The sequence below is a fragment of the Anomaloglossus baeobatrachus genome, chromosome 4 (assembly GCF_048569485.1).
Source record: "Anomaloglossus baeobatrachus isolate aAnoBae1 chromosome 4, aAnoBae1.hap1, whole genome shotgun sequence".
Classification (NCBI taxonomy): domain Eukaryota; kingdom Metazoa; phylum Chordata; class Amphibia; order Anura; family Aromobatidae; genus Anomaloglossus; species Anomaloglossus baeobatrachus.
The window spans coordinates 516,639,278-516,658,037 of record NC_134356.1 but is presented as its reverse complement, the minus strand read 5'-3'; the positions used below and the strand labels follow the sequence as shown (position 1 = coordinate 516,658,037).

At 48.4% G+C, this 18,760-nt stretch overlaps 1 protein-coding gene across 1 annotated transcript in view; it reads left to right on the top strand.

Moving 5' to 3' along the window:
• Nucleotides 1-18,760, top strand: part of IQGAP1 (IQ motif containing GTPase activating protein 1) — a 313,620-nt gene that overhangs the window by 54,360 nt on the left and 240,500 nt on the right. Inside the window, exon 2 of the mRNA XM_075345867.1 lies at nucleotides 13,266-13,365. Coding sequence (XP_075201982.1) covers nucleotides 13,266-13,365 — 100 coding nt within the window. The remainder of the gene's footprint in view (nucleotides 1-13,265; nucleotides 13,366-18,760) is intronic.

Genomic DNA, 18,760 nt, shown 5'->3' with positions numbered 1-18,760 from the left:
AACAAAATAATGTCTGGCAGGTAAATGTGAGGACGTTCTGAGAGGTCAACATGAAAGAAAGGAAATCTGTTCCCCATAAACTATAGATAAATAACGCGTCCCCTTGTTACAATACATACATTATGCCCTCTCTGTATACATGCCGTAAAAAGGAACTTAATATATGAGTTACCATTGATGTACATGAATAGGTCACCTTGTTATTGGAGAGAACACTTCCTTTGTGTTTGCCCAATATCTTGGCATGATTTCTGCCCCTGCAGCATTCTTGCTGTTAATCTGTATTTACACCAACACTGTGCTCGGCGATGCCCGGTATACGTGGCAGTATGACGACGGTTCATTCATGGTGTAGTGTGAGCCGGGGACTTGTTGTTACCTGCAGCAGTTCATTGAGGAAGAGAAAGCCGTGAGTTAATGATGGTATACTACAGATGGTAATCTTCAGCTTTGGTGTTTGTCATCCTCAACTACAATTATTTCTTCTCCATTGATAAAAGGTGTACTGAGCTGTGCACATTGTTATAGAAATCACAATCCTCCAGGCAGCTGTACACAACCCTAACCTGGACAATGTCAGTGTTTTTTGTTCTCCCACTTTTATTCATCTTCATGCTCCATGCTTTCAGAAAAAGCATTCCCTGCCTGGTATAGTGGAAGCGGTGCTGCTAGGGGCGTTAGAGGTGGTGGAGTGGGGTCACAGGCAGGGGTGTGCTGGAGTAGGGCAATGCTGCAGGCGGTGCGGCAGGTGTTCTGGATGCTCGCTGCGGGTGCTGTGAGGCAGGAACATCCAGGAACTGTCAGCGGTTGCGCAGATTGAGCTATCGGCTCAATCAGGGCCGGCTCCAGGTTTTTGTGGGCCCCGGGCGGAAGAGTCCCAGTGGGCCCCATCCACACACAGACACCGATACGAACACGTACATATACATATTTAAAGACAAACTCACAAAAATACATATAAACAGACAAATCTATACAGTCATATACACTTACAGACAGACACACACACACACACAAACACAAGTCTGCTGCATACAGACAGACACACAAACACAAGTCTGCTGCATACAGACAGACACACACACACAAGTCTGCTACATACAGACAGACAAACACACACAACTCTGCTACATACAGACAAACACACACAACTCAGCTACATACAGACAAACACACACAACTCAGCTACATACAGACAAACACACACAACTCAGCTACATACAGACAAACACACACAACTCTGCTACATACAGACAAACACACACAACTCTGCTACATACAAACACACACAACTCTGCTACATACAGACAAACACACACAACTCTGCTACATACAGACAAACACACACAACTCTGCTACGTACAGACAAACACACACAACTCTGCTACATACAAACACACACACAACTCTGCTACATACAGACAAACACACACAACTCTGCTACATACAGACAAACACACACAACTCTGCTACATTCAGACAAACACACACAACTCTGCTACATACAAACACACACAACTCTGCTACATACAGACAAACACATACAACTCTGCTACATACAGACAAACACACACAACTCTGCTACATACAGACAAACACACACAACTCTGCTACATACAGACAAACACACACAACTCTGCTACATACAGACAAACACACACAACTCTGCTACATACAAACACACACAACTCTGCTACATACAGACAAACACATACAACTCTGCTACATACAGACAAACACACACAACTCAGCTACATACAGACAAACACACACAACTCAGCTACATACAGACAAACACACACAACTCTGCTACATACAGACAAACACACACAACTCTGCTACATACAGACACACACAACTCTGCTACATACAGACAAACACACACAACTCTGCTACATACAAACACACACAACTCTGCTACATACAGACAAACACATACAACTCTGCTACATACAGACAAACACACACAACTCAGCTACATACAGACAAACACACACAACTCAGCTACATACAGACAAACACACACAACTCTGCTACATACAGACAAACACACACACAACTCTGCTACATACAAACACACACACAACTCTGCTACATACAGACAAACACACACAACTCTGCTACATTCAGACAAACACACACAACTCTGCTACATACAAACACACACAACTCTGCTACATACAGACAAACACACACAACTCTGCTACATACAGACAAACACAACTCTGCTACATACAGACAAACACACACAACTCTGCTACGTACAGACAAACACACACACAACTCTGCTACATACAAACACACACACAACTCTGCTACATACAGACAAACACATACAACTCTGCTACATACAGACAAACACATACAACTCTGCTACATACAGACAAACACATACAACTCTGCTACATACAGACAAACACACACAACTCTGCTACATACAGACAAACACACACAACTCTGCTACATACAGACAAACACACACAACTCTACTACATACAGACAAACACACAACTCTGCTACATACAAACACATACAACTCTGCTACATACAGACAAACACATACACAACTCTGCTACATACAGACAAACACACACAACTCTGCTACATACAGACAAACACACACAACTCTGCTACATACAGACAAACACATACACAACTCTGCTACATGCAGACAAACACATACACAACTCTGCTACATACAGACAAACACACACAACTCTACTACATACAGACAAACACATACAACTCTGCTACATACAGACAAACACATACAACTCTGCTACATACAGACAAACACATACAACTCTACTACATACAGACAAACACATACAACTCTACTACATACAGACAAACACATACAACTCTGCTACATACAGACAAACACACAACTCTGCTACATTCAGACAAATGCACACAACTCTGCTGCTCTGTGGGGCCCACACCCGCGGCTCGGCGGCGACAGCACCCGCGGCTCGGCGGGGCCCACACCCGCGGCTCGGCGGCGACAGCACCCGCGGCTCGGCGGGGCCCACACCCGCGGCTCGGCGGCGACAGCACCCGCGGCTCGGCGGGGCCCACACCCGCGGCTCGGCGGGTACAGCACCCGCGGCAGCACCCGCCGCTTGGCGGAGACAGCACCCGCGGCAGCACCCGCAGCTCGGCGGGGCCCACACCCGCGGCTCGGTGGGTACAGCACCCGCGGAATCGGCGGGGGGGATTGGCAGGGGCCAGGGCATACATCTGGGGGGTTAGAAGCAGCTCACCGGGGCCCATAATGGGGAGGCGGGGAGGGCACTTACCCGATTAGGTCACGGTGGAGAGGGGGCCCACACAGCGCCGGACAGAAGCTCGCCTCCTTCATCTGTGGGACTGAGAAGGCGGTAGCTCCGCCCACAGATGAAATTCAAACCAGGATGTCTGCGCGCCTTAAAGTGACGGCGCCGCAGATTGCTGCCGAGGACTGTGGTCCCCGGAACTCGGCCAGGGACCGCAGAACTGTAAAGGCGAGTGGGCCCCGGCCAAGGGACAGGAGAACTGACGAGGCCGAGTGGGCCCCCCCGGCTCTCCAGGGCCCCGGCATTTGCCCGGGTTTGCCGGGTGCTGACGCCGGCCCTGGGCTCAATGACAAGCAGAGATCTCTTCTGCGCATGCGGCACTTCCGGGTGCCATTTCCACTAAGTCCGGTGCTGGCAGCCAAAAGGACCAGAGGTGGCGCATGCACATTTGAAATCTTGAGCCGAGAGCTGAATCTGCATACGCGCTGACTCCGGGCGCTATTATTTGAAGCCCACACCGCCGACATTTTCAGGATGGCCTTTGCTTCACCCCACCCCCACCCCGCAGTGAGCACAGCCCAACATCAGCATCAGCACTGTCCACAGCATCAGCATCAGCACTGCCCACAACAACAGTAACCGCACAGCCCCCAGCATCAGCACAGCCCGCAGCATCAGCACAGCCCGCAGCATCAGCACAGCCCGCAGCATCAGCACAGCCCACAGCATCAGCACAGCCCGCAGCATCAGCACAGCCCGCAGCATCAGCACAGCCCGCAGCATCAGCACAGCCCGCAGCATCAGCACAGCCCACAGAACAGCGCACATCACAGCCCGCAGCATTGCCCCTGCCTCCTGTGATTCCCTCTCCATCATCCCCAGGTAAGCTACATTTGGCTTATAAGACCCCCCCTCCCATTTTCCTCTCACATTTTTTGGAAGAAAAGTGCATCTTATAATCCAAAAAATGCGGTATTCACTAACGATATACAGCATTGAATTAATTATAAACTGTGTGAACTCTGCTGAATTGTAACTAGGGCTTAATTTTGGAGTAGGGCTTTATAATTGAAGCTTAGTCTCAAAATCTTGAAAAATGATATTAGGGCTTATTTTTTGGAAACAGGGTAGTTGATTGGCGAGCGTTTCTTTTACCTTCCTAAGTATAGGCCATCAATTTTAAAAGGCTTGGATAACTCCTCTTCTTTTTTTGCTTTTATTCGCCAACCACAAGTGAAATTATAGTAGAATATTTACATAGGAGAAGAGCATGTGCTAGGCAAATATGTGGATTATTCATAGTCGAGGATGATACAGGCGGGGTCATTCGGTTCACAGGTAAATCCAGCTGTAGACCACCGGTGGGTGTTATGCGTTGTTGGTGCAGAAAATCTGGATGGGCCACTTCATGATCGATGTGTAGCTTTTGTGACCTTTTTCCCGAGGCTTTATTGGGAGCAGGCCTGTCACACCTAATGGCTATGAGGCAATGGCGCTATCACAATGTACACTGCCATCCAGGCCACAGACACACAAGGCTCATTTTTCATGATCAGATTTGAACCTGTGATCAGTCACCTCCTCTAAGGAAACTAATGACTATGAATGAGCAAAGCTTCATAGATTGTGTGATATTCAGTCTTTTAAAAAATCTAGATTACTAATACATGGGTTTCACTTTTAGTGAGTTTTTCCTTTCCTATCTATTGCTAGGAAATGCCATCACTTTACACCTAGGACCTCCACCATTACTGAAAATAGAGGTGAAACCGTGCTGCTCTAGTGCTGCATCCTCTGCTCCGCTATCCCCACACAGCGATGCTCCAAGCTACCGGGCTCTACAGCCGGTCATATTCACTTGTATGGGGCTGCCCAGTGACGGAGGCGCCACTTTATAAGGGAAAACCAGAGAAGGGGAAGAAGACATTACACCAGAGAAGATCATCCTTTCATATGAAGGCTCTGACACATCGGACCACCACCAATCCTATCATTATACTGCAGGGGCAGACAAATCATTGGTGTACCAGTGTGTGTGCATGGGCCCGGGAGATAAGGGGGCCTATTTCTGCCTCCAAAACAAGTGCAATTTTGCATTTTTATGATCTCTTGGTCTATAAAGGGCGCATATATTGTTCTTGCCTTTGCGGCCTGTGACCATCAGTGTGAACTGTGTCCTACTGGTAACCCATATCTTTACAAGAGACAAAAATGACGGGAAATCTGTATAATGAGAAAATCTTCAAATAACTCTTTTCCAGGAAATTCTACGAAGTCCTAAGTATTAAAAAGTCGACAGCAGGATTAGAAGTTACTCACAAGACTATGGAGCGCACATAATGTACAATTACTCAATTATGCAATATTTTTTAATTGCACCCCTAAGATTCATTGAAGTCATTTTCACCTCCCTGCAGGCTGGAAAGGATCAGCACAACTCATAAGTATTGTAATGTACGGACACGGTCGGGGACACTTGGCGGCTTCTCGGATCTGTACACCGGTCACAATCTCCTAGGACAGTGGGTTGTGACTGCGCAAAATGCACAAGAAGGAAAGTGCCGGCCGCGCCAACGACGCTAAGATACACTAACGTGTGTTGTAGAAACAGGAGGAAGTGATTAGTTTCCTGTGTGTGTCGTTTCTCTAGAGACTGACGAAGGTGCAAAGAACCCTTCATGTATTATACAGATCACCCTGCAAACTGTGAACTCCTCCTGCTCTGCACAGAAGGGTATTCCTCCTCATAGCATTACTGACCACACGACCACGGGATTCATTATGCACCACAATGAAAACCTACTTGTACTAGCCATTGTCATATGATCTCCCTTTTTGCCTTTGGTTGAGATCACATTTTTAGTTCTTCATGCATAGGGTAGAACTGTAGTTGTTCACAAGCAGCAAATCTGTCGCAGAAATCCATGTATGTGCCGCATTCAGACACGTTAGGGATTTTCAGGTGCAATAATTCCGATTTTTGGATCCATTTTGACCTTATTTCACAATATATTGCCATACTTCTCTGCTAGCTAGGACACCACGGAGGTTCCTTCAGAAAAGAGGATATATATATATATATATATATATATATATATATATATATATACAGTCAGGGCCAGAAATATTTGGACAGTGACACAAGTTTTGTTATTTTAGCTGTTTACAAAAACATGTTCAGAAATACAATTATATATATAATATGGACTGAAAGTGCACACTCCCAGCTGCAATATGAGAGTTTTCACATCCAAATCTGAGAAAGGGTTTAGGAATCATAGCTCTGTAATGCATAGCCTCCTCTTTTTCAAGGGACCAAAAGTAATTGGACAAGGGACTCTAAGGGCTGCAATTAACTCTGAAGGCGTCTCCCTCGTTAACCTGTAATCAATGAAGTAGTTAAAAGGTCTGGGGTTGATTACAGGTGTGTGGTTTTGCATTTGGAAGCTGTTGCTGTGACCAGACAATATGCGGTCTAAGGAACTCTCAATTGAGGTGAAGCAGAACATCCTGAGGCTGAAAAAAAAGAAAAAAATCCATCAGAGAGATAGCAGACATGCTTGGAGTAGCAAAATCAACAGTCGGGTACATTCTGAGAAAAAAGGAATTGACTGGTGAGCTTGGGAACTCAAAAAGGCCTGGGCGTCCATGGATGACAACAGTGGTGGATGATCGCCGCATACTTTCTTTGATGAAGAAGAACCCGTTCACAACATCAACTGAAGTCCAGAACACTCTCAGTGAAGTAGGTGTATCTGTCTCTAAGTCAACAGTAAAGAGAAGACTCCATGAAAGTAAATACAAAGGGTTCACATCTAGATGCAAACCATTCATCAATTCCAAAAATAGACAGGCCAGAGTTAAATTTGCTGAAAAACACCTCATGAAGCCAGCTCAGTTCTGGAAAAGTATTCTATGGACAGATGAGACAAAGATCAACCTGTACCAGAATGATGGGAAGAAACAAGTTTGGAGAAGAAAGGGAACGGCACATGATCCAAGGCACACCACATCCTCTGTAAGGGTATGTGCGCACTAGGCGTTTTTTTCACGCTGCGTTTTTATGTGCGTTTTTGTCTAAAAAACGCACCCGCGGCTAAAAAAACGCGGCAAAAACGCATGCGTTTTTGCCGCGATTTGGTGCGTTTTTGCTGCGTTTTTGCTCACTGCGTTTTTAATCAGTGCACAATGCCATTAAAGATTGTTGATGAAAAAAAAAAAAAAAAAGGTCTGATGTCATTTCCTTCTTCAAAATGTTCATTGTATGCAGGAGAGCAGACAGCTGCAGAACTAGTGTATGCAGGAGAGCAGACAGCAGCTGCAGAACTACAAGTCTCAGCATCCTCCATTCACTAGTGTATGGAGGAGAGCAGACAGCAGCTGCAGAACTACAAGTCTCAGCATCCTCCATTCACTAGTGTATGCAGGAGAGCAGACAGCAGCTGCAGAACTACAAGTCTCAGCATCCTCCATTCACTAGTGTATGCAGGAGAGCAGACAGCAGCTGCAGAACTACAAGTCTCAGCATCCTCCATTCACTAGTGTATGCAGGAGAGCAGACAGCAGCTGCAGAACTACAAGTCTCAGCATCCTCCATTCACTAGTGTATGCAGGAGAGCAGACAGCAGCTGCAGAACTACAAGTCTCAGCATCCTCCATTCACTAGTGTATGCAGGAGAGCAGACAGCAGCTGCAGAACTACAAGTCTCAGCATCCTCCATCCAGGACTGTATGCAGTTTTTTGCCCAAAAAGAAAAAAAAAATGACGTGGGCTTCGCCATATTTTTGTATGCTAGCCGGGTACAGCAGGCAGGTACGGGCTGCCCCCAACCCCCAGCTGCCTATTTGTACCCGGCTGGGAACCAAAAATATAGAGAAGCCCTTTTTTTTTAATTATTTCATGAAATAATTAAAAAAAAAAATGACGTGGGCTTCGCCTAATTTTTGAGTCCAGCCGGGTACAACTAGGCAGCTGGGGATTGGAATCCACAGTGCAGGGTGCCCATGCTTTCTGGGCACCCCCACTGCGAATTGCAGTCCGCAGCCACCCCAGAAAATGGCGCTTTCATAGAAGCGCCATCTTCTGGCGCTGTATCCAACTCTTCCAGCTGCCCTGAAGCCGGGTGGCTAGCTAGGTAATAATGGGGTTAGGGCTAGCTGTATAGCTGGCCCTAAGCCCGAAATTCATGGTGTCACGCCAATATTAGACATGGCCACCATGAATTTCTAGTAATGATAAAAAAAAACACAACACAGAGAAAAATATTTTTATTAGAAATAAAACACAACACAATTAGTGACTCCATCTTTATTGAAATAAACCCCCCTCCGCAGTAATCCTGGGTCAGGGTCCCGCGCCGTCCAATCAGGATCCAATATCATCTGATCGGTTTGCTGGAAGGCAAAGCGATCAGATGATGTGTCAGGATCAAGTGCCTGAATCCCATCACACAGCAGCTGATTGTATAAAAGCCGATTATACAATCAGCTGATGCATCAGTAGAAAAAAAAAAATAAATAATACTCACTTATGTGCTGTGGTGATTACCGGCAGCTCCTGGAGCGATCGATTAGACAGGAGTCTGATCCTATACGATCGCTGCCGGAGCTGCCGGTAATCAGCTGATGAAGTCCCCTGACGGCAGGATCAGCTGATAGCCGGCCGGGCGCGAAAAAGCCGGCGACACCGCGATCAGCTGATGCGTCAGGTGACTGCATCAGGTGATCCACCGCCAGGTCCTGCAAGCAAGGTCCTGCCCCGGGGAGACTGCACACAGCCAGAGCGGCGGGACCGGGAGGAGCTGGGAGCGGGCATGGCACCGGGACCCTGCGGACAGGTGAGTATATGACATTTTTTTTTTTCTACTGTTCACTTTGGTTTTCGCCGCTGCCTCCACCTCCCGCCCAGACATGGCGCCGCACGGAGCTGACATGCACAGGACGGGAGGTGGACGCAGCGGTGACGGTACCGGGAGGATTCATGCTTCTGTGTTTACCAACAGAAGGAATCCTCTTCCTGTACACGTCACTGTAGTACCCACCCCTTGCGTTTATAGCTGCGTTTTTAGTCATAGAAACGCGGCTATATGCGTTATTCATTGCGTTTTTAACATCTCATTGAATTCAATGAGTGAAAAACGCAGTGGAAAACGCAGAAATAATTGACATGCTGCGTTTTTGTGGTCACCACAAAAACGCAGCTAAAAAAAAACGCTGTGTGAGGACAGCACTTCTGAAAACCCATTGACATTGCTGGGGAAGCAATGTCACTGCGTTTTCAGCACAAAAACGCGGTAAAAAACGCCGCTAAAAACGCGGCAAAAACGCCTAGTGCGCACATAGCCTAAAACATGGTGGAGGCAACGTGATGGCATGGGCATGCATGGCTTTCAATGGCACTGGGTCACTTGTGTTTATTGATGACATAACAGCAGACAAGAGTAGCCGGATGAATTCTGAAGTGTACCGGGATATACTTTCAGCCCAGATTCAGCCAAATGCCGCAAAGTTGATCGGACGGCGCTTCATAGTACAGATGGACAATGACCCCAAGCATACAGCCAAAGCTACCCAGGAGTTCATGAGTGCAAAAAAGTGGAACATTCTGCAATGGCCAAGTCAATCACCAGATCTTAACCCAATTGAGCATGCATTTCACTTGCTCAAATCCAGACTTAAGACGGAAAGACCCACAAACAAGCAAGACCTGAAGGCTGCGGCTGTAAAGGCCTGGCAAAGCATTAAGAAGGAGGAAACCCAGCGTTTGGTGATGTCCATGGGTTCCAGACTTAAGGCAGTGATTGCCTCCAAAGGATTCGCAACAAAATATTGAAAATAAAAATATTTTGTTTGGGTTTGGTTTATTTGTCCAATTACTTTTGACCTTCTAAAATGTGGAGTGTTTGTAAAGAAATGTGTACAATTCCTACAATTTCTATCAGATATTTTTGTTCAAACCTTCAAATTAAACGTTACAATCTGCACTTGAATTCTGTTGTAGAGGTTTCATTTCAAATCCAATGTGGTGGCATGCAGAGCCCAACTCGCGAAAATTGTGTCACTGTCCAAATATTTCTGGACCTAACTGTATATATATATATATATATATATATATATATATATTTTTTTTTTTTTTTATTTATAATATGTGCGCACGAAGGAAGGGTTTCCATTATCAATTTCTTCATAATTCCTAATGTATTGTGAAATCTTAAAAACTTAATGCATAAAAAATAGTATAAAAAGCTGCTTGTATATAAAGATACTGGACTCCTGAAGCTAGATTAGGCAAACGCGTTTCAGACAGGTATCCTTAATCATTGTGCGTGCGTTGTGTGTGTGTGTGTGTGTGTGTGTGTGTGTGTATATATATATATATATATATATATATATATATATATAATATTAGTGTGTGTGTGTGTGTGTGTGTGTGTGTGTGTGTGTGTGTATGTCTTGGGTCTCCCGTTTCCCCATCCCAATAACCACACAAGGCATGTACTTAGAACTGCAGGTGAGCGATTGCCTCACCTTGCCATCAAAATGTATGGCCCTGACAAATACAGCCGGAGGCAGATTACCTCTGTTCACCTCTGTTTTATCACCATGTGCAGAACCCTCACATGTTAGTTTTTACACTGGCCACTAGACTCCTACTTTGACATTAGCAGCAGTGGACTGTCTTAGACCTTATCTTTTGTATGGAAACTTTCTGAGGTGGCAGTGTGAGCATGCGCTAACCTATTAAGAAGAAAGAGGGTGAAGGTGAGCTGTGACCATCACCTAAAGTGTGTGTGGTGGATCTTGTGCAACAATTTATTTATTTGAAAGGGGGTATTCTCACCTCCAAGATTCTATCCCAATATGTAGTAGGTGTAGTAGTAGTAGTAATAATAATAGCAAATCTCTTCAATTAGAAATGTAGTATAGTTTTCCTGATTAGCTATTATTAATTATTATAGCACCATTTATTCAATTTCGCTTTACATGTGAAAAGGGCCATACATAGTCAAGTACAATAGTCGTGAACAATACAAGACACAGACAGGTACAGGAGGAGCGAGGACCCTGCCCACGAGGGCTCACAATCTACAAGGGATAGGTGAGGATACAGTCTGTGAGGGTTGTGTGACGCTATGGAGGACTGAGGGTTACTGCAGGTTGTAGGCTTGTCAGAAGAGGTAGGTCTTCAGGTTCCTTTTGAAGGTTTCCATGGTAGGCGAGAGTCTGATATGTTGGGGCAGAGAGTCCCAGTGCATGGGAGATGTGATTGTTGGAAGAGGAGATAAGAGAGGACGTGAGAAGATCATCTTGTGATGATTGGAGGTTACGTACAGGTATAGGTCACAGATGTAAGGGGGAGACAGACTGTGGATGGCTTTGTATGTCGCAGTTAGGTGGGCTTTGCACGCTGCGACATCGCAAGCCGATGCTTGCGATGCCAAGCGCGATACTCCCCTCCCCCGGCGCAGGTGCGATATCTAGTGATAGCTGCCGTAGCGAATATTATTGCTACGGCAGCTTCATACGCACTCACCTCCCCTGCGACGTCGCTCTGGCCGGCGATCCGCCTCCTTATTAAGGGGGCAGGTCGTGCAGCATCACAGTGATGTCACACGGCAGGCGACCAATAGAAGCGGAGGGGTGGAGCTGAGCGGGACGTAAACATCCCGCCCACCTCCTTCCTTCCGCATAGCCGTTGTGAGCTGCTGGAGGCAGATAAGGTGATGTTCCTCGCTCCTGCGGCTTTACACACAGCGATGTGTGCTGCCGCAGGAGCGAGGAACAACATCGTACCATCGCTGCAGCTTAATTATGGTTTTCCCCGACCCTGCACCGATGATACAATTACGACGCTTTTGCGCTCGTTAATCGTATCATCTAGGATTTACACACTACGATGTCGGGAGCGACGCACGGAAGTGCGTCACTTTCGACAAGACCCCACCGACATCGCACCTGCGATGTCGCAACGTGCAACGTACCCCTCAGTGTATTGAAATGGAGTTTTTGGGCATTGTGAAGCCATCGAAGAGATTGGCAGAAAGGAGTGGCCGGGGAATAATGGGGGGGGGGACAAGTGGGTTAGTCGGGCAGCAGAGTTTAGGATAGATTGTAGGGGTGCAAGAGTGTTAGAAGGGAGGCTGCAGAGCAGGAGGTTGCTGAAGTCCAGGCAGGAGATGATGAGGGCATGCACTAGTGTTTTTATAGATTCTTGGTTAAGAAATGCATGGATCCGGGAAATATTTTTGAGTTGAGTCGGCAGCAGATGGAAAGGCTTGCATGTATGGCTTGAAGGAGAGAGCAGAGTGAAGGATTACCCACAGGCAGTGAGCACGTGGGACTGTGGAGAGTGAGCAGCTATTGAATTTGATGGATAGGTGAGAGGGAGTCGTAGGGTGAGGTGGGGGAAAGATGATAAATTCTGTTCTGTCCATATTCAATTTTAGAAATCGAGCAGAAAACAAGGATGAAATAGCAGACAGACATTGTGGGATTCTGGTCACCGTACTAAGGCGGTGATGTCCGGTCCAGAGAGGTAGATACAGTCTTCCACCAAAGAATGGGCAGAGGTTAGGTTTACAAAAAAGCCAGAACTATTCTTACCAATCTGCTGCCCACAATTTCTTCTTCCGCTCTTCTACATCAATGGGTCATGGATGGTCCTACTCCTGCCTTCAGCCGTCAGTCCTGCCTTCTAAGCTGGTCCCAGTAGTGTCTGGATGTAGCTGCCGAGGCCTAAGCGGTAGTGTCGGTGGTGTCCATTCAGAGAGACCTACACCTGCATACAACAAAGTGAGAACAGGTCTCTAGTTTTTGTCCCTGATAGTTTATCATACTACTTTCTATATTTTATCCAATCCTAAGATAAGTAGATGCCCTCCAGCAATGAATCTTACAATTAAAATGGTGAAATGGATGAAAGATAAACCAAGTAACGTGATATCTGCATCCAATTCTATAGATATGAATGTTTTGGTTTTTCTATTACAGCTGTGCTGGACGATGAGAGGCTTACAGCAGAAGAGATGGATGAGCGGAGACGTCAGAATGTCGCCTATGAATATTTGTGTCACTTGGAAGAAGCAAAGAGGTGAGGATCTTGGATGTCTGAGAGCAATATTTGCACATACAGACGATGGGACAGGAATTTTTTTTTTAAATATACAAACGTATGTATTATGTCTTGACGATTATTATAAACTAGAAGGTGGCCCGATTCTACGCATCGGGTATTCTAGAATTTACGTATTGTGTAGTTCATGTATGATTTTTGTTATATATATATATATAGATGTTGTTGTGTGTAGTTACCAAGTGTTTGTGTAGGGCGCTGTACATGTTCTGGGTGTTGTCTGGGTGTGGCGGGGGGTGAGAGCGGTGTTGTTTGTGTGTTGCGTTGTTGGTGGAGCGCTGTGTGTCTGTAGCGTTGTGTGTGTGTTGCGCGGTTTGTGTGTGTGTGGTGTGTTTTGGGGGAGGTATGTTTTGTGCAATGTGTGTGTTGTGCGGTATGTGCGTATATTTGTGTGTGCAGCGTTGTCTGTGTGTGGGTGTCTGTGTAGGGCAGTTGTTTGTGGTTCCCAGTGTGTGTGTGTGGTGTGTTGTGCAGTGCGCGCGCGTGTGTGTGTTGGGGGGAGGTGTGCACTTCCCATCGTGCTCCATCCCCCATGCAACGCACTCGCCATCGTGCTCCATCCCCTATGCTGCGCACCCCCCATCGTGCTCCATCTCCCATCCTGCGCACTCGTAAACGTGCTCCATCCGCCATGCAGCGCACTCCCCATCGTGCTCCATCCCCCATGCTGCGCACTCCCAAACGTGCTCCATCCGCCATGCTGCGCACTCCCAAACGTGCTCCATCCGCGATGCTGCGCACTCCCAAACGTGTGCCATCCGCCATACTCCGCACTCCCCATCGTGCTCCATCCGCCATGCAGCGCACTCCCCATCGTGCTCCATCCCCCATGCTGCGCACTCCCAAACGTGCTCCATCCGCCATGCTGCGCACTCCCAAACGTGCTCCATCCGCCATACTCCGCACTCCCTATCATGCTCCATCCCCCATGCAGCGCACTCCCCATCGTGCTCCATCTCCCATGCTGCGCACTCCCAAACGTGCTGCATCCGCCATGCTGTGCACTCCCAAACGTGGTCCATCCGCCATGCTGCGCACTCCCAAACATGCTACATCCGCCATACTCCGCACTCCCCATCATGCTGCATCCCCCATGCTGCGCACTCCCAAACGTGCTCCATCCGCCATGCTGCGCACTCCCAAACGTGCTCCATCCCCTATGCTGCGCACCCCCCATCGTGCTCCATCCCCCATGCTGCGCACTCCCAAACGTGCTCCATCCGCCGTGCTGCGCACTCCCAAACGTGCTCCATCCGCCATGCTGCGCACTCCCAAACGTGCTCCATCCGCCATGCTGCGCACTCGCAAACGTGCTCCATCCGCCATGCTGCGCACTCCCAAACGTGCTCCATCCGCCATGCTGCGCACTCCCAAACATGCTCCATCCGCCATGCTGCGCCAGCATCAGCCTCTCTCCTCCCAGCATCAGCCTCTCTGTCCCCAGCATCAGCCTCTCTGTCCCCAGCATCAGCCTCTCTGTCCCCAGCATCAGCCTCTCTGTCCCCAGCATCAGCCTCTCAGTCCCCAGCATCAGCCTCTCAGTCCCCAGCATCAGCCTCTCGGTCCCCAGCATCAGCCTCTCGGTCCCCAGCATCAGCCTCTCGGTCCCCAGCATCAGCCTCTCTGTCCCCAGCATCAGCCTCTCTGTCCCCAGCATCAGCCTCTCCATCCCAGCCTTCCCCTGGATCAGCCTCTCTGTCCCCAGCATCAGCCTCTCTGTCCCCAGCATCAGCCTCTCTGTCCCCAGCATCAGCCTCTCTGTCCCCAGCATCAGCCTCTCTGTCCCCAGCATCAGCCTCTCTGTCCCCAGCATCAGCCTCTCTGTCCCCAGCATCAGCCTCTCTGTCCCCAGCATCAGCCTCTCTGTCCCCAGCATCAGCCTCTCCATCCCAGCCTTCCCCAGGATCAGCCTCTCTCATCCTAGCATCAGCCTCTCTCATCCTAGCATCAGCCTCTCTGTCCCCAGCATCAGCCTCTCTGTCCCCAGCATCAGCCTCTCTGTCCCCAGCATCAGCCTCTCTGTCCCCAGCATCAGCCTCTCTGTCCCCAGCATCAGCCTCTCTGTCCCCAGCATCAGCCTCTCTGCCCCCAGCATCAGCCTCTCTGCCCCCAGCATCAGCCTCTCTCATCCCAGCATCAGCCTCTCTCATCCCAGCATCAGCCTCTCTGTCCCCAGCATCAGCCTCTCTGTCCCCAGCATCAGCCTCTCTGTCCCCAGCATCAGCCTCTCTGTCCCCAGCATCAGCCTCTCTGTCCCCAGCATCAGCCTCTCTGTCCCCAGCATCAGCCTCTCTGTCCCCAGCATCAGCCTCTCTGTCCCCAGCATCAGCCTCTCTGTCCCCAGCATCAGCCTCTCTGTCCCCAGCATCAGCCTCTCTCATCCCAGCATCAGCCTCTCTCATCCCAGCATCAGCCTCTCTCATCCCAGCATCAGCCTCCCCATCCCAGCCTTCCCCAGGAACAGCCTCTCTCCTCCCAGCCTCCTCCAGCACGCCATGCTCCTCTGCCGACACTCACAGATCCGATCGCATACACTCACACACACCGACGCACACCCGATCGCATACACTCACACACACCGACACACACCCGATCGCATACACTCACACACACACACATTGACTATATTGCACATACGCGCCCATACTCACAACATCCGGAGATACCACATGCTTCTGGCCATGTGATCCTCCGGCAGGTCCTGGAAGGTCACAACAGCACAGTATCGAGGCCGAGAAGCAAGCGATATCGCCGGATGCTGTGAGTGTGTGGATGCGATGTGTGTGTGAGGTGTTTGTGAGAGTGAGTGTGATCTGATGTGTGTGTATGTGTGTGTGTGTGTGCTGTTATGTGTGTGCGTGTGGATCTTCCGCCGCTGCAGGACCTTGATGTGCTGGTAACTATGCCAGCATGGTTACCAGCGCATCACGTCCCCCACTCGCACGGGAGCCCACACTAGCATACGGCGGCGCAAGGCCAGCAATGCGAGGGTAAGTGTCGGCTGGGTTGGCGGCGTACGCTGATGTGGGCTCCCGTTGGGGGGGGGGTTGTACAGTACTCACCTGGGAGCCGTGACCGTGTCAGTTCGGGGAATGCGAGGGGGGGGCGGGGGGGCAGAGCTAACGTCCATTGCGTGAGGGGGGCGTGGCGTGGCAGAGTTGCCAATGCCTGCAGGGTGCCCGGGCGAGAGGCCAATCTGTGGGGGGGCGGAGCCTGGGCGAGCGGCTGGCCAATCCGTGTGGGGGCGCAGCCTGGGCGAGCAGCCAATCGGTGTGGGGGGGCGGGGCCATGGCGAGCCCAGCGGCCAATCAGCTTTGTGTCACCGTAAGGACACAATGTCACCGGAAGGACACAATTTTGAAGCATGACAGACAGACAGACAGACAGACAGACAGACAGACAGAATAAGGCAATTATATATATAGATCATGTTTGGGGAACAATAATATACGAATATTACCAGAAACTCTGTCCTAGAATCTTCTACACTGGCCGTACACAAGCGCTAGGTGTTGGCCGTCAATTGGCAGGCCGCTATCTGTCCTGTCTATATACATTGGCAATCTCTATGGTGAGAAAGCCGCCACCAGACCTCTCCGCAGCCCCTTATCTGCCCGACCACAAAAAGATCGGGCGTGGAATTCCAACCGCGTGACTCTTGTCTTCACAACTGGTCAGAAGTTTTAAGTCCTAAACGATGTGACTACAAAGATTTGTTACAGAATTTTCTGATACCAAAATCATCGGTACCAGACACTGGACTCGCTCCTTTTTTAAGGCACAAAAGGAACAAAGTATTTTTCGGCCTTGAAAAAGATGCCAAAACGCGTTGTTGAGAATAAACACCTTAATTGCAGCCCAGGTACCATAATGTCTGTACTAAAGTGGATTGCTTTGTGGAAGAATTTCTCCTCCAGCCGCGGATTCTAAGGTGTAGTGTCCTTACACAACCCCCCAGGTGAACACCGCCATGACTCGCACACACTCATTTTTTTGCGGTATTCTCCTTCTGTCTCAATCAGACATCAGCATTGAGGAGAGCTGGCAGACGTCCATCTAATGTTACCGCCCCCTTTACCAAATCCTTCTTGACTGTCTCTTTAGTATTTCACATTAACTGGTTAAAGGACAGTAAAGTATGAGGATAAAAGTGATAAAAGTGATTGCTCCCTTCTAGAACACAAGCCTTGGAGTGTGCTGGCACAACACAGTATGTAGACTATTAGCGGGGGTGTGCGGTGTACCCCGGCATAGACATATGTTTATAAACAATAACAGACTGCGATGCCATTTTTCTGAACAAAGGAAGTCAAAAATCTTTAACTCTTTGTATTCCTAATATGAGTAAGTAAGTGGCAGGAGGGTTTCACCCCAATTTTATACAACTGAATTAGGACATGTGGACTAGTTGATCTTCCCTTTTGCAGCACTTAGTAACTTGTGACTTCTAGTCGAGCTTTAGGACAAATGTGTACTAAACTCTAGAGGTTTTGAGATTGTCAGAGATGTTCTAATGCAGAAATCAGGACAACAGATGTTGTGTTATTGCTGCCCTGTGCGGTATATCAGTGTGACACGCTGTGACTTCACTATTACTATGGTTGCTCAGCTGGGAGTAAGTGTGGAATTCGGAGGTCTGCATTCTCCTGTGACCTCTCATAACTTGCTCACTTTAACACAGACAATTTAACACAGAGACAATTTGAATATTTCCCAGAGGGGCATTGCAGCTATAAGTCCCCTTACCTGGCAGCCATACTGGCTTGCAAAGTCTCCTTAAGGAGAATAGTGTTCCCCCGTGGTCCCCACATAGCTTTCTCATGAGCCAGATCAGACACCCCCATACTTTGCACTGACGAGGGGCAAGCACCCCGAAACACCGTGTCTGCAAATTGGGATTCTGATCTGGCTTATATATCCTGAGTCATATTGCAAAGGATTGTTGAAAATCCACTTGTGACTTTTAGGATCGCTACTTCCAATAGGTGGCGCTGTGCTAGAGTTTGTCTCCTTTACTGGAGAGACAATTTGAATATTTCCCAGAGGGGCATTGCAGCTATAAGTCCCCTTACCTGGCAGCCATACTGGCTTGCAAAGTCTCCTTAAGGAGAATAGTGTTCCCCCGTGGTCCCCACATAGCTTTCTCATGAGCCAGATCAGACACCCCCATACTTTGCACTGACGAGGGGCAAGCACCCCGAAACACCGTGTCTGCAAATTGGGATTCTGATCTGGCTTATATATCCTGAGTCATATTGCAAAGGATTGTTGAAAATCCACTTGTGACTTTTAGGATCGCTACTTCCAATAGGTGGCGCTGTGCTAGAGTTTGTCTCCTTTACTGGAGAGACAA